Genomic DNA, 16804 nt, shown 5'->3' on the forward strand with positions numbered 1-16804 from the left:
TATGTGGAGGAGTCTTATTTTGTTGGTAAGATCGGAAGACTTTATAGAGGAGGCAGCATTTGGGATGGGCCCTGATGGAGAGGTAGAATAATCAAAGAATAGAATATAGGATGAACTGTCAGAGAAGAAATATTTATTGAGCCCTTTTATAATGTGCTAAGTGTAGTATCAGACCCCTTATATTTAATCATTTGCTAAAATCTTTAACTATTGTAGCCTCAAATATTGTGTTCACCTGATGGTAGAATTTTTGTTAGTGAAACACTGAAAATCTTGTTTTATTTCTTAGCCTCTTTGAGAATAAATATTTGTTTTTCTTCTCTTGCTAGGTCAAGTTTGAGTTGCATTACTTAGCTGTGGGTCCTTCTCCCTTCTTGTGGTGGCCTTTCTTGATTTTTCAGTTGATTTAACCTTGATTTTGTGTTTTGTTTTGATATTTTTGATAGATTAATCTATATGCCCAAAACCAAATAAAACCCACTGCCGTTGAGTCAATTCTGACTCATAGTGACCCTGTAGGACAGAGCGGAACTGTCCTATAGGATTTCCAAGGCTGTAAATGTTTAGGGAAGCAGACTGCCGCATCGTTGTCCACAGAGTGGCTAGTGGGGTCAAACCACCGACCTTTTGGTTAGCAGCCACGTACTTTAACCACTGCACCGCTAGGGCTCCTTATCCACATGCTAGTTCCCCATAATTTCCTTTGTAGTTGTCATGTTGGGATGATTTATTTTTCTTTGTTGGGCTTTGCTCTCATTATACCATTCTATATTTAGCTTCTGGGAGAGGAACTTGTTCCTGGGAATAGAATCATCACTCATTCCTTTTTCTCTTTAGTTTTTTAGGTGGTGGTAGCAGCCGGATAGATAATAGCACATCAACACATTTTGCAGAGGTAAGTTTCCCATTGGCTGTGTAGGGATTCTTTAGGAAGTTGGTGGGTGTTAAAATCATGACAGATAGTTACTTCCAGTGCAGAAAAACATCAGAGTTTAATTGAATGTATAAGAAAAATGTGGGCAAGAGTAGTCTTTAGAAACATTTGTTTTTGGTAGCTAGAGCTTCAGTGTGTTATTTTTGGGAAATCCTTGATTAGGAGAAAGTAATAGCTTCAGGCTGTGCTGTCTTAAACCCAGTGGTGTTTTTAGCTTCTTTAATGTGTGTATGGTGTGGGGATAATGAGCTTGTACTGTTCCTGAAAACACAGTGTTGCAAACTGCTCTAGTGGCACAACTGCCAGGTAAAGAGCAGGCAGGCCAGGGTGAGTTATCAATGTTTCAGTGAGGCACAGGCTTCAACTTTGTACAGAGGTGTGGTGTCTAGAGATCACCTTGATAAACATCTTAGTTTGGTGTAGTTGGAGTTAGGGGACTCGACTAAGGATAAGGTATTTATTTGCCTCCCAGATTCCAAGGTGGAATCTGTAATTACCTTCTGGTTCTTTATGTAAAGTGGCATTCATATTTTTGGGGAAAAACAAAAATCTTTACTATGACGTGAAGATAAAATGTTACTCTGCGTTCTTGAATACCATTTTATATTAAATGCAGAGTATTTTTCTTTTTTCACTTTATCTGTTGACCTACAACTTCCTCTTTGTTTTTAATTAGAAACTGTATAGGCCAGAAGGGACAAACTAGCTCAGCCTACCAAAAACACCAGTTTGCTTTTACTTCTCTATGTGTACTCTCTATTGTCACACAACTTGCTTGGCTCTAAAAAGCTGACAGACACTGAAAGACAGAAAAGAGTTAAATTTTATTGTCAGAATTTCTTTGTGTTTCTGGATCATATTAACCTCCTTCAGAGAGAGGTGAAGTGCCTAGAGAGCAAGTAAAATTTTTTGGTATTTATTTCTGTGTATGTATAAGTTAAAACTGTATTAGTATGTATTTGAAAAATGGTACTCAATAACACCTTAAGCCCCCAATCTTATTTATTCTCTGAATAAAATTTAAGACCTTTAGCCCTTTAGGTTTTTGTTTGTACTGAATTTTGTATTCCTGATTTATAGTCAAGAAACTTGAAATGTTTTGGTAATAGTCCTATTTTATTAAAGATGTTTTCTTTTGCTTATGGCCTATGGTACTTACTCTTAATATTTAGTATTAAGTTTTCTTGGTTAGCTGTGAACTGCTTTGGTACATGCATTGGTTGACTAAAAAGTGATTCAAGACATATCATGTCTTCGACCTCCCATTTTTATCTTCTCATTCTGTTGGATTAAAAGAACATTATTTAAAATTTATTCTGCTTGCCAGGCCTGGAAATCTTTCTGATTGTAATTTTTTTTTTTTTTTTTTCTCCTGTGTGTGCTATTCCTGATAACACAGATTGTCACTTACTGATTATGCATAGACAGAAGAAACTTCTTCTGATTTTTCTTAAGTGTTAATTCTCTTTTTAGGAAGTGGAAATAGATTGGTCTCTCAGTTTTACAGGTATGACTCACCAGGGGTCAATGCATTGAGTAAGAAGAAAAAATAAATACATGTAGTCAGTTTCCTAACTTTAGTAATGCTAAATCTGACACTGGTGGCGTGAGCTATCCTTCAGGTGTTGAAGCAATTTTGCTGAGTCATATAGCCTGTGACTGTGTACTTTTGCAGCGGGGGTTTGTAGCAGGGCATCATTTTGCTCAGTTTTCCTTCTGTAGTGTTTCCTTGTCAAAATGCCTGAATATTTCAGTCTTCTTCTTTTTCAATAATACTTTGCATTTCAAAATGGAAAAAAAAAATCTGTCCTTATAAGATTATGGAAGTTGCCAGAGATTAAAAAAAGCAAGCTAAAAAGTACGTGTTGTGTTTTTATATACAACACACTGCTAGGAGTAGGGGTAAGAAGCAAATTTTATAGTTGCCTTGCCTGCAAGGAACTTAAAATTTAGTTGGGGAGTAAATGTGAGTACACGTGAAACAAGAAAGGGCATGCAGGCAGTATAAAAAACTTACTGTGGCGTGTATGTAACAAGTACAGTACGTTAAAAATTAAAATTTTCACAATATTAAGTTTGTGTACAAACTTGTAAGCTTTATTTTTCAATTCATGAACTGGGAAACATCTGGTTTGGAAGTCAGACAAGAGTTCTGAAGAGAGGTAGAAAGCTAAAGGACTTTGTAGTCACAGACACACAGGAACAGAAGCTATACTGGGCAAATTTTGGATTGGTTTGTGGCAGGGCTAGATTAAGGCATGTGAGGGCCCTACATACTGATAATCTCTGGTGCCCCCTCTTCTGTTTACTCATGCATTCAGATGGGATATGTGAGTTTTATGTATATATGTGTGTGTGTGTGTGTGTCTTAGTTATCCATGATGTAACTTCTTTTTAAATGTGACTATAGTATTAGCGATTGAACGCAAAGGTGGTATATGCTGTTTTAGTGGAATGAGATAAACTGGATTATAAAATTTTTAGTGGATGCAGGCTGTTAAGATTTTTACTATATACCACATTTTCTATGAAAAGAATATTCCACATATTCTACAACAAAGAAAATGAGTCAGTGAACTTAGTTGTTTCGGTAATCAATGTAAAATTCTGTTGATCTTCCACAATGAAAAATGGACTTTCACTGATTTTGCCTTAAGTGGCTCGTGCTCCAGTTTTGATGCTTGTTTTATAATAAATGAACAAATGAAAAGATGTCATAAAAGAAAATTTAATGATCAGAAGACAAATATTACAACAAATTACTATATTTTATTTTTAAATAGTTCTTTCATCTCTAACATACTCTGTTCTCTGCTCTTACAAATTCTTCAATGATTTCATCGCTACCGAACAATATCTTCTCCCGTATATAATAAGGGTAATGAATTGAGTCCTTCTTGAATCCTTGTTGTACAGTGAGGGTTTTTGACTCTGAAGAATGAGCATTCTGATGTGTAGTTTATGATCATTAAAGTTAGGAATATGGATAAAGCAATTTTAACATTGGGAAACAGGCATTTTATCTCCTATTATGGAATCATATATGCCAAATGAGTAAAATTTGTCTTTCCCGAATCTGTAAACTTAGTTCTCATATAGGAATGAAATTGTTGCATATTTCTATAAAAGTTTGTGTTTAAGTCATCGGGATAAGCTTGCACTAATTTCTTGGATGCCTTCATCCGTTGTTCATCAGGTATATCTACATTGTTTAAGAAGGGAAATCTGTTTGCAAGGACTTCATACACCGTTGTTCTTCTTTTCATGCAAGATTGAAGTGTGTGAGTGATTGTGTAGTATGTGGTTATGCCAGATTGATTTCTGACACTCAATACTTCTGCAGCACTGTGGCCCGCGCAATAGACAATAGAAAAAAATGAAACTCACTTGATATATAAACTAAAACTTTTTGTTAGATGAATATTAATATTTCCAGTTATTTTTTAGACTTCACTATGTTAATTTTTGTAATGGTTAAGATTGTGTGTCAACTTGGCTGGACCATGACTCTCAGTGTTTTGGCACTCGTATAATGTGATCACTTCCCTGTTGAGATTTGATATGTGATCACCCCCTGATGAAATCTGCTGCTAGTAGCCAATCAGTCGAAAGGGAGTTTCCTTGGGCGTGTGGCCTGCATTGAGTATAAGTGGATATTCTGGCAAGGCTTGTGGGCTTTTGCTCATTATGGATCCTGCAGCTGTCTCCTGTTCACCTGACCTCTGGTTCTTGGAACTTGAGGCAGCAGCTTACCTGCTGTCTTGCCTGCTGATCTTGGGATTCATCAATCTTCAGAGCCTATAAGCAAGAGCCCTGCTGTCTGATCTGCCAATCTTGGGTTCGCCAGCCCCTTTGGCCCCATGAATTAGGAGAAGCCTCTTTCCTGACCCGACGGACTTGGGACGTTGCAGCCTCTAAAACCGCGTGAGCCATTTCCTTGATATAAATCTCTCCATATGTGTATCTATACACTTTACTGGTTTACTTCTCTAGAGAACCCAGCCTAAGACGATATTATATTATTATCTATGTTAGTATTATGTAAGACGTATGCTAGATTGCATCCATGTTTATGCCAAACATGTTTTAAAGCTAAAGTTATAAATATGATTGTTTACAAAACCTAAGACATGACTCTGTATGTAAATGCCATACAGTTAAGAAGTAACTGGATTGAATTCATTGCAGTGGTCGATTTATTTGCATTCTCTCACTTTTGCGCATCATCTGGGACTGGAGTTACTGTTGGTTGTTTACCAGGACGTTCACAAGAGCATACCCTTGTGTTTGTATCATGGCAAAGAGAATTGCTTGCCCTCCTGGCTAGAGTTGCTGGATCAGCAGACATGGATGTACAAGATGGTTCTCTCAAAATGGTTCAGAGAACGGTTATCTATTAATATCACCTGATTAATCTGTTAATATCATCAGTGCCCAGTAACCACTCATGTTGGACCCAGTTACATATTGGGTGAGAGTAGCAAGAGTTAGACCTGACAGTCTACCACCACCTCTTGTTTATTAGAAAGAAATAATATACTCCCAAGAGACCTGCCGAGACAAGAATTTCAATTACGTGGGAGGGGACCGTAGGAGACAGGTGTCAATTAAAGTGTTGAAGAGGTGGGTGCCTCATAGCTTAAACAACCTTGCATGTGGGTGCCCTTGTACCCTGCGTGGACTTTATTTCCCACCAGGAAATTCTTATGCGCTGGAGCTGGTATCAGTTTCATTTAGTGCCCTGACACTTCTCTTTGCTGTGGTGCTTGCTTTTCCTTGTGTCCAGTCTGCTTGGCATCCATGGGTCTTTGTGTTGGACAACTGCTATTCTGTTTTGTTGATGCCCTAAGCATGTGCTTACCGTGCTTATTGGATAATCCTTCCATGATTGGTAGGCATTTTCTTTCCTTATTTGGGATAAAGGGGAAATTTTGAACTAGGTTGAACTCAGTAGGCAAGTTCTAGTTGGTTAGCTTAGGTTTCTCTTTCAGGGAGAGTCAGCTGATTGACCTGTGTTTGACTCCTGGGAACATTAGGCATTTATAGGAAACAGGCTTCAGTTTGCCCATGTAGGCCTCAGCATAAATGGCTCTATTTTGGGCCTAGTATAGTTAATAAGTGGAAGGAAAAGATTAGGAGCACTTCAGTATTTGGAAGTCTAAAATCTTTAGGAAGAAATGTCATATGACATAGTGACTAAAAGCACAGCTTCTGGGACCAGATGGCCTGAGTTCAGATCCTGGGTCTACCACTTACTGGCAAAATTACTTAGACTGTCTATACCTCTGTCTCATCTGTATACAACAGCCTCTTGGGTTGTTGTGAGGATTAAATGAATTAATACTTGCAAAGTTTGTAGACCCATGTGCCTGCCATATAGTAAGTGCTTAATAGATTTTAGCCATTATTAAGACTTAATGGAGTAGGTAAAACTTGAACTGCAGCCTTGAAAAGTAGATGGAATTTAGATAAGCAGAAAGGGAAGGTGACCATCCCAAGGTAGTATTTGTAGGTCGTAAGGTTTTATGCCCATGTCCCTGGAGGAAACGCTTAGAAAACTGTATATAGAAATTAGGAATACAGCCATCCTTTGGAATCTGCAGGGGATTGGTTCCAGAACTCCCTGGAGATATCAAAATCTGAAGAAGTTCAAGTCCCTTATATAATACGGCACAGTATTTGCATATAACCTACGCACATCCTCCCATATACTTTAAGTCATCGTTAGATTACTTACAATACCTAATACAGTGTAAATGCTACATAAATAGTTGCTACACAGTGCTGCCATTATTCAGGAAATAATGACAAGACTTGAGGTGATCAATGCTCAAATAACGATCGCTGGAGAGAGACTGACGATCTGTGAAATGGCAGGAGGCTACAGCAGGGGATGCCTACACTTGACTTCATTTGTGTGGATCAGCATAGTGCTCGGTGCAGCAAATTCAAGTTTTGCTTTTTGGAACTTCCTTTCTTTTTTTTTTACCCGAATATTTTTGATCTGCGGTTGATCGAATCCATGGATGCAGAACCTGCGGATACTGAGGGCCAACTGCAGAAACCTTTTCATATTTTAGCTGGTAATTTCAGCAAGGGCTTATGCTCAGTTTTGCTTTATTTTTCTTCAGCCAGAGCTTCTTAAATAACGAAGAGGTTATTAGCGACCCTGTGGGACAGAGTAGAACTGCCCCATAGGGTTTCCAAGGAGAGGCTGGTGGATTTGAACTGCTGACCTTTAGTTAACTGCCATAGCATTTAATCATTGTGTCACTGGACCTCCTTTCTATCATTAGCATTTACTAATAGCGGAATTCTTAAAATCCTGGATATGTTAGAAAGATTTAGTCTAAGGAGAATTCTTTCTCTCTCTCAGTCTAGAACAAATTGGAGAAATAAAACATAGAAGCCAGATAGAAATAAAAATTTAGTTTTTGATTCAACTGAATTGGAGAACACAGCTGATCTGTGGCCAAATGGATACCGTAAGTCTTCGCAGGATGACCCACCTGAGAATTAGAGGCTGCAGAGCAGGCCCACATGCTCAGAATCACTTCCTTTGCATTTGTGCAGTTTCCTAATACAAGCAGTCCATCATTGGAGAAATGGAAGCCAGTAGATGTTAGGCTCTTGTTACTTACCAGTCAGATACATCACTCCTCTGGTAGGGAAGAATAATGAAGATTGAAGGAAAAGGTCAGGTGTGAAAATGGGAAATCTGATTCTCCCTTCTTAACCCTTTATGTTTAGTAATTTAAGCCTGTGGTCAGCTTGTGTCTGGGAATAGTAACTGTGGCAGGTATTAGGGAGGAGAGCAGGAGATCGTTAATCTATGAGGGCAGTTTTGCTCACGAAGATCCTTCATGAAGATCCTCTCCAATAGCAACTCATGCTCTTGTGTATGCTTCTGGGACCTGTGGTAGACACCTTAACTTTTGCCCACCTTTAACCTCTGAGATGATCGAGAACAATATAAACTTAAAGTGTAAATTGAGCTAAATAAAATTGTCAATACTCTACTGTTATTGACCTATAAAAATTACAGTTTTAAATGGTTCAACCTAATAAAAAGTAGTTAATGTTTTCAGACTATCCTTCCCCAGGTAAACTATCTTTTTACCTGTTTGCAGTTTTTCTCAGTTTTAGCCTGTGGTGAAATGAGTTCTTTGTTGCCTTTTGCCTTGGTTCTTTTTTTTTTTTTTGCAAGTAAAGAGGTTTTATTTTAGTGTTTGTTCAATGGCTGAAATTCGCTGAGTTGCCAATCTCACCTCAGGGTACAGTTTTTAAATGTTGTTGTGTGCCATGGAGTCGATTCTGACTCATAGTGACCTGATGTGACAGAGTTGAACTGCCCCATAGGATTTTTTAGGCTGCAGTCTTTATGGGAAGAGATTGCTAGATCTTTTCTCCCGATGCCTTGGTTCTCGAGAAAAACAGTTTGAGAGATTTTCCCCCTAAGCCCTGCGGAGTTACCTTTGCCTAGCTTTCTACCCCAGAGGGTTTGTTAGTTTTGTCTAGGTTGATTGACATTTCCTGGGTAAGCTGTAAATAACTTGTGGTTTGATACTTTTTGTCTTATCCTGAGTTGCAGCCTGCCCTGTAATTGGTATGCACCTTACAGGGATTGGTCAACGTACTATGTAAATGAAGTTACTATAGCCTCCTATGCAAACGAAGTGTCTGGGCCCTGCTAAGAGGCAATTGATTGATCAGTTCATGGCCCTGATGGGAGGACCATTCCTTGAAATTGATGAGTTTATGTATATATGCAGCCAACCCTACAGAGGTTTTTCAGACAAGAAGCAGACAGAAGGCAGAAGGAAGAAAGAAGAGAGAAGACACAGAGAAGAGGAGGCAAGAACGTCCTGAAAGAGCTGTAATGTGGGACAAGGGCTGTAACACTGAAGACAGTGACAGGCCAGAAGGGCCCCAGTGGCAGAGCTGGCAGGGACAGGCCTGGAAGGGGCCGGGCAGCAGAGTCAGTGGTGATAGACGGCAGGGCTAAGGGGAGCCTGTCCTGAGGGGACTGACAGGAGCCTGCCCTTAAAGGGCCTAGAGGAGGCCTGTTCTGAGGGAGCTAAGAGAGGAGTGGATGCACAGCTGAAAGGAACTGAGAGAGCTATTCTGTCCTGAAGAAGGGAAACTTTGCCTACAAGCTTTCTGATCCTGACTGTGAATTGTAGCTGGTTGACCAGGTTGTACCCTGTTACTTTTTTAATAAACCACTTAACTGTAAGCATGGTCTGTGAGCTCCATGTGGCCATTGCAACGGCTTATCAAACCCAGCGGAGAAGTAGAGAGTGCTGTGGGAGGGACGGCTGGTCTCTGAATTGGTGAAAAGGTTGAAGGCAGAGGTATGTGTGACCTCCCACCTCATGGGAGTCAGCTTTGGGCTGATCCTGGTCATTACCCCCGCTGTAGTTAGGTTCTGACGCTACTGCTGTTACTCCTACCATTTTACATAGCCAGAGAGCTCGCACTTAAATGTCAGGTAGGCTTCGGGTTCTTTGAGCAGCCATAGCCTGGTTCAGATCTCTAAGGTTAAATTAATTCAATCAAATCTTTCATGTGTCCTACTTTTTAGAGAGGACGAAGAGTTAATAAGGCACATATCACAGTACCTGCTTCACACTCAATAAATCTGTAAATATCAAGTAAAATTTCTGAACTCTTCAGCAGTTATTGAAAGAATAATGATGTTTCCATAATTTAATAGGCATTAAGTTCACACCCGTAATGCTATTGCCAGTGAGAGACTGTAACAGAAACTCAATGGCACCTGAAGTGAGAATGGTAAACAGAAAATATTTTGGGTGTCAGCCTTGCCAGTTTTCTGGTCATTGAGTGCCCGGAGTCCATTCATTTGGGAAAAGATGCCTTTCAAGGGGTTGTTTATGGCACAGTGTTTACACTATTGAAGGGAGAGACTTTTGTACATTTTTTTCTCTTTGTGAGTGGCATTTGAATGCTCTGTATTCTTGCAAAATTTAGAAATTTGTTATGGTTGCAGCCATAGTCTTGAGGTATTTTTTGAGGACCCCTTCTTTCCCATCCAGCATGTTACAAACCTCTTAATTTCCACTTCCCTTTTGAGCCTTAAGTTCTAGGCATCCAGTGCTGATTTGAGGCTGAGCTCTGATTTTTTGGTTTCCATTCAGTATGTCAACTGCCCTGTCTCATAGTCATTTTAATGCTTATTCTTTATTTAGCGTTTTAGTTTTTCCTTAATTATTGAAGAAATCTATTTCCTAGAGACAGCTCTTTTAAAAAGCATGGATTGTTTAGATTGTCCTCTTAGCTTTTAAGTTTACGACAATTCAACTTTCCATTTCTTTCTAAGTAGCAGCTTTATTTTTATGGTAAATGGGATTCTCGTGCTTCTTTACCTGTTTGTTAATGAAAGCTAATACATTTTTCTGGATGAAGATACAATCTAGGTTTCTAGTATCTAAAACTGTTAACCCCAGAATTAACACGTTGTTGTTGAGTTGACGCTGACTCATAGAGACCCTATAGGCTAGAGTAGAACTGCCCCATAGGCCTTCCAAGGCTGTGTAATCTTTAGGGAAGCAAACTGCCACATCTTTTTCCTGTGGAGTGGCTGATGGATTCGAACTGCTGACCTTTTGGTTAGCAGCTGAGCACTTCAACCACTGTACTACCACTATAGCATTAGCCTCTCCAAAAATTTCTTCTGGGTCCACATGCAGTTCAAAATAAGGTAAAGAGGAACTTGGAGCAGCTAATCTAATGCCATTTAATTAACCGCCAATGGCAATTTAAAAGATAATGCTTTATAACAATGTAATTTATCTTCCAAACTGGGACACTTTCCAGTGTGAAAGAGTGCACTAAAAGTAATACAAATTACATAACTTTTTGGAAATTTATTTATTGACGAAAAAGTTGGTTTCATTATGTTGGTGGACTTGTTCAGTAATTATATTCCCTTTTTAAAAATAAAATTCTATAAAATAAAAATAAGAAGTTCTCAAAATCTGACAAAGATGTTACGAGAAAAGATAACCACAGACTAATGTCCTTCATGAACATAGATACAAACATTCTAAACAAAATTTTAGCAAATAGGCAATACATAAAAAGGATCATACTTCATGATCAAGTGGGTGTTTTTCCCAGGATTGTAAGGTTGGTTCAACATTTGAAAATCATTTAATGTAATTCACCACATTAGCACACTAAAAAGGAAAAACCATATGATCATCTCAGTAGATTTAAAAAAAAAAAAGCATTTGACAAAATCCAACATCAATTCTTGGTAAAAAGTCTTGGCAACCTAGAAATAGTGGGGAACTGCCTTAATCTGACAGAGGGCATCTATGAAAAACCCACAACTAACAGCATACTTAATTGCAGAAGATTAAGTGCTTTCCTGTGCTTACCATCCGGGTATTGGTATGTCCATCCTCACCATTTCTATTCAGTATTGTACTGGAGGTTCTATCCAGTGTAAGGCAAGATGGATGGATGGATGACCCTTGGGTATTTACACAAGAGAAAAGTAAGCATGTATCCATACGTGTGCGTAGATACACATGGATGTTCATAACAGCTTTGTTTCTAATAGCCAAAAATGAGAACAACCCAAACATCTGTTGGCAGGTGAATGGGTAATAAACAAATTGTGGAAAATGTATGATGAATTCTACTTAGCAATAAACAGACACGAACCATTGATACATGTAAAATCATGGAAGAATCTCAAAATAGTTAATTCGAGGCAAAAAAAGCCAGACAAAATAAGAGTACGTACTATATGATTCCCTTTATATTCTAGAAGATTTAAAATTCTAGAGAATGCAAACCACAGAAAGATCATTGGTTGCTTGAGGAAGGTAGGAAGGAGCAGGAGGGAGGGGTGATAAAGAGGTACTAGAAAACTTTTGGGAGCAACAGATACGTCCATTATCTTGATTGTGGTGATGTTTCAAGGGTTTATATGTATGTCAAGATGTGTCAAACTGTACATTTTGAATATGTGTAGTTTATTGTATGTCATTTACACATCAGTAAAGGGCTCATCTCCATAGATATTTTTGAGATATAATTCATATACAATAAAATTCAACCTTTTAAAGTGTATAATTCAGTGGCTTTAGTATGTTCAACCATCACTACTGCTTCTAGTACTTTTTTGTCACCCCAGAAAGAAACCCTGTACCCATTAACAGTTATTCCTTATTTCTCCCCAACCTCCTTCCATCCCCTCACCCCAGGCAACCACCAATCTATGTTGCTTATTCTATATGTTTCCTATAAATGGAATCATGTAATATGTGATCATTTGTGACTGTCTTCTTTACTTACCATGCATGTATCATTACCTTATTCCTTTTTATGGCTGAATAATATTCAGTTATATGAATATGGAGCCCTTGTGGCACAGTGGTTAACAGCTTGGCTGCTAACCAAAAGGTCAGCAGTTCGAATTCACCAGCCACAAACCCTATGCAGCAGTCCTACTCTGTCCTATAGGGTCTCTGTGAGTTGGAATCAGCTCCGTGGCAATGGGTTGGTTTGGGTTTTATATAGATATACCACATTTTCTTTATCCATTCATCAGTGGATGGACATTGGGATTGTTCTCACTTTTTGGCTGTCATGAATAATATTGCTATGGACATTTGAGTACAAGTTTTTGTGGGGACATATGTTTTTAGTTCTCTTGGATGTATAACTGGGATTGGAATTGCGTTGTCAAACATTAACTGTTATGTTTAACTTTTTGAGGAACAGGCCATTATATTCTAAACTGAGAGGGGCCGATGTGTATGTGGTTAGCTCAGAGCAAATTCTGCTAAGTGGAAGATACTGTCCATTGTATTTTTATATTGAAATATATAAATATTTCAGCCCAAATATTTTCATAAGTATCGTCTCTACCAAGAGTAACTTTTTTTTTTTTTCTAACAAGATATGGTAATATTTTTTTCAAGACAAAACTTGTCAACTTAACTGACTCTGTGATTCTTTTGGCTGTTTTACAAACACTGTATGATAGTATTCCCTATTAGTTTTTACTTATATAGGCTGTGTCCTGAATACTGAATTTTGTTGTATGAGCTATTTTCTTCTCTTTCTTCTGTTTTTTTCCTTATCTAAGTCTGCTCAAAAGCATATCACATGAAGCTATGCACATCCTCAGTGTTAATTTGGTATAAATTTGTTTGGTATGCTCTTTTATCCTGTGTTCTGTGATCAGGATGCAGTATTATTTTGGGATGAAAATAGGTCACAAAAGCACTGACTGTTACTACTAGTTTGTACTAATTTGCAGTTCGCAAAACAAGTAGCAAAATGCTTCATGCCAATGTTACAGCCGCTTCTAAACTTGACCTTCAGAATTTTTAAATATATTAGGTGTGATAACAATTTACAGTCATCTAAATTATGTAATAATAAATGCAGGTTATTGATTTTATGAGCTTGGTGCTTGGTCTTTCTTCTAGTCAAAATTTTAAAATATTTAGTTTTTACATTAATTATAATGAGAATAAATGGTTACTTTGAGAGTGTTTGGATTTTTTCCCTGTTTTTTACCAGATGTTGCAGAATTTTATTACATAGCAAAGAAAAGATAGATTTCTTCCTATAGTTCACCTGATTGAGATGATTGAGGAGATAGAGAGGGCTGCTCATAGTTTTGGATTTCTTTGGGCCGAGAAAAACCTTGCATTCTAGACCACTTTTCAGACTAGAAACCAGCGATCTCTAACAGATGGCGACTGTCACCAGAGAGCAAAGGGAAAATAAAAGGTCTGATACTATATGTACAAATGGCAGTTAAAATGAAAAGTGCCTCACTAGTATTTAGGGAAATCTTATTAATGTTTAGTATGCATGTTTTTTGCTCTTCAGATTGAATATTAGAAATCTTAATTTTTAACAATGTTGGCAAGAGTGTGGGAGAATATGGGCTCTCTTAGTTGGTAGGAGTTATGAATTGTCATAGCCCTTTGGAGGGTAGTTCATTATTACAGGGAAACCTGTGAGAGCCAGAACGCAACAGGACTGCCTTCTTTTTCTGGGTCTTGCAAGTTTTCTGCCTTTGACAGGGTGCAGTCTTACCACTTTTCTATTGGTCATTTTAGTGGAAAATACAATAAAATCTGCAAAAGCTGGAACCTGTATAAGGCAGAAAGAGAAGGAAAACTCAGCTATTTTCCGCTAATAAAGAGTGATAGAAAAGTGGTAAGACTACACTCTGTCAGAGGCAGAGACCTGGGAAAACAAGGCAGTGTTGATCTGTAAATTACGGCTCTCACAGGTTTCCCTGTAAAAGGAATCATGCTACATGTGACCTTTTGTGTCTGGCTTCTTTCATTTAGCATAAATTTTCAAGGTTCATCCAAGTTGTAGCTGTATGAGTACTTCATTCTTTTTTATGGCTGAATTATATTCCATTGTATGCATATAAAAAATATACCAGAGTTTATTTATTTATTCGTTGATGGACATTTGGGCTGTTTCCATGTTTTGGCTGTTATGAATGATGCTGTTATAAATATTTTTATATAAGTTTCAGTGTTTTCATTTCTCTTGGGTATATACCTAGGAGTGAAAATGCTGGGTCACATGGTAATTCTTCATTCTTACACACTGTAAAACAAAGCAAAACATAAAACCAAAGCCAGAAAGCCACAATGAGATACCATTTTTCTACACACCAGATAGTTAAAAAATTAACAACAACAAAAAATGTCCAATGGCATCAGCTGCTTGCCAGGATGTGGCACAGTGGGAACTCTTTAAACATTCTTGGTGGATGTTTAAATTGTTATAACCACTTTGTAAAACAATTTGGCATTACCAGTAAAGTTGAATTGATGTGAATTATGGTGTTGGTGAAGAATATTGAATATTACCATGGATTCCCAGAAGAGGGAACAAATCTGTCTTGGAAGAAGTACAGTCAGAATGCCCCTTAGAAGCAAGGATGACGAGACTTCGTCTCACATACTTTGGACATGTTATCAGGAGGGACCAGTCCCTGGAGAAGGACACCATGCATGGTAGAGGGCCAGCAAAAAAGAGGAAGACCCTCAACGAGATGAATTGACACGGCTGCAACAGTGGGCTTGAGCGTAACAACGATTATGTGGATTGCGCAGGACTGGGCAGTATTTTGTTCTGTTGTACCTGGGGTCACTGTCTAACAACAAGTAAAGTTATAGATGTACAGACCACTAGTAGAGAAACTGTTGTGGAAGACATGTACGAGAATGGTCAGCAGCTCTGTAATAGTAAAAAACTGGAAACAACCCAGATGTTTACTGATAGGAAAAATTTAAAAAATTGTGGCATAAAGTGTGTGAGAAAATGAATGGATAACATCAGCATGTGGAGCCAAAAATACAAGTGCCATAAAAATTTATAAGCCACATTTCCTTTGGGAAGGTATGCATTTGTCGTAAAAGAAAAGCAAGGGAATGATAAATGAGAAATTTAGAGTAGTGGTTACCTCTAGGAAGGGGGGAAGGAGGATGCAAAGGATTTCAATGGCATTAGTGATATGAGCTAAGAGATGATTACATGGGTATGTGTTTTATTTTCTTATATGTTTTATGTGTCGAGTACTGTATATTATAATAAAAACAATCTTAAAAAGTGTCTAAAATATAAACCATCCATGCAAGGCTCCTATTGAAAAGAATGATATGACTCTGTGTATATTGATGTGGAAATCTCCAAGACATATTGTCAGTATAAGCCTTTTTTCCCATATATTTTTGCCTATATTACATATTATACAGTTTACTTTTTTGGTTGGGGGAGGGAGATGTCTCTTTCCACTTAGAGATAAAACCCATTAGAGCAGAGCTTTTGTTGTTGTTGTCATCTGTTTTGTTTACTGCTGTATTTTAGCACCTCTCAGCAGGTGAGACTGGAACATAGTACATATGCAATAAGTATTGAACGAATAAGTGTATATAGTATAATTCCTTTTTTTTTTTTTTAAACAAAACCTTGATATTTAAAGATACAGAATTCTACAAATCAAATTTTTCTCTGGGTAGGGGAATAGAATTAGAGGTAGGGGTTGGGCATAGCTCAGTGGGTGGAGACTTTATTGCACTTTTTGTTTTATGTTCTGCATTTTTATATTAATATATTTATTGTTTTTTAATTAAAAAGGGAGGAAACATCTTTAAAGATCAAGAAGTAAATTATAAAACCAGAGAAAAATTAGCCACAATAACATTATTTACAAACATAAACAAACTCCGTAAATTTGCAGGTTGATTTGACCATATTAGATGGTAGATTGAGACTGGAGTGGGATCTGGAATCTACTCACCCTTTGTGTGAGTGTTTCTAGAGAAGGGTATTGTTAGTACGGGTATCTGGAAGAAATAATCAGTCTGGAGTTAACTGCCAACCTTTCAGTGCTTAATTGTTATGCCAGCCAGGGACTCTATTATATATACATTGAATAATAAACTTTTTTGTTTGATTTAAAATACAAAGAAAACCAAATTAGTATGACCACACTTGTGTACTTGGTTGGATGGAATGAAATAAGTGAAGTTCTTACAAACTCTGAAAATATCTGGTGTATAGTCTAAATTTAAATTACTTTGGAGGTGATTTTATTTTTCATTCATCTTTTCCTTAGTGATTCCTCTTCTACACCTGACACACACACACACACACACACACTTTTAGTGATGAAAGTATGTACAACGGAATGCTTTTGTGAGACATTGACACAGCCCCTTTTTGATGCAGGTTCTAGGTCAAGAGAAGTATCTCATAGACATATACTTTTTGGGGATGATGCTTTCTTTTTTTTAAATGTGTAAATAAAAAACATATATTTAAATCTTAGATTATTCTACAGTGGGAATG

The 16804-nt window shown here is 37.6% G+C and overlaps 1 protein-coding gene across 2 annotated transcripts in view; it reads left to right on the forward strand.

Annotated features, from left to right (window-relative positions):
• Positions 1–16804, forward strand: part of RNF115 (ring finger protein 115) — a 67387-nt gene that overhangs the window by 33536 nt on the left and 17047 nt on the right. For both annotated transcript variants that reach the window (XM_049879900.1, XM_049879901.1), the window contains one exon: positions 838–895. In XM_049879900.1, coding sequence (XP_049735857.1) covers positions 838–895 — 58 coding nt within the window. The remainder of the gene's footprint in view (positions 1–837; positions 896–16804) is intronic.

Source organism: Elephas maximus, chromosome 3 (assembly GCF_024166365.1).
Source record: "Elephas maximus indicus isolate mEleMax1 chromosome 3, mEleMax1 primary haplotype, whole genome shotgun sequence".
Taxonomy (NCBI): Eukaryota; Metazoa; Chordata; class Mammalia; order Proboscidea; family Elephantidae; genus Elephas; species Elephas maximus.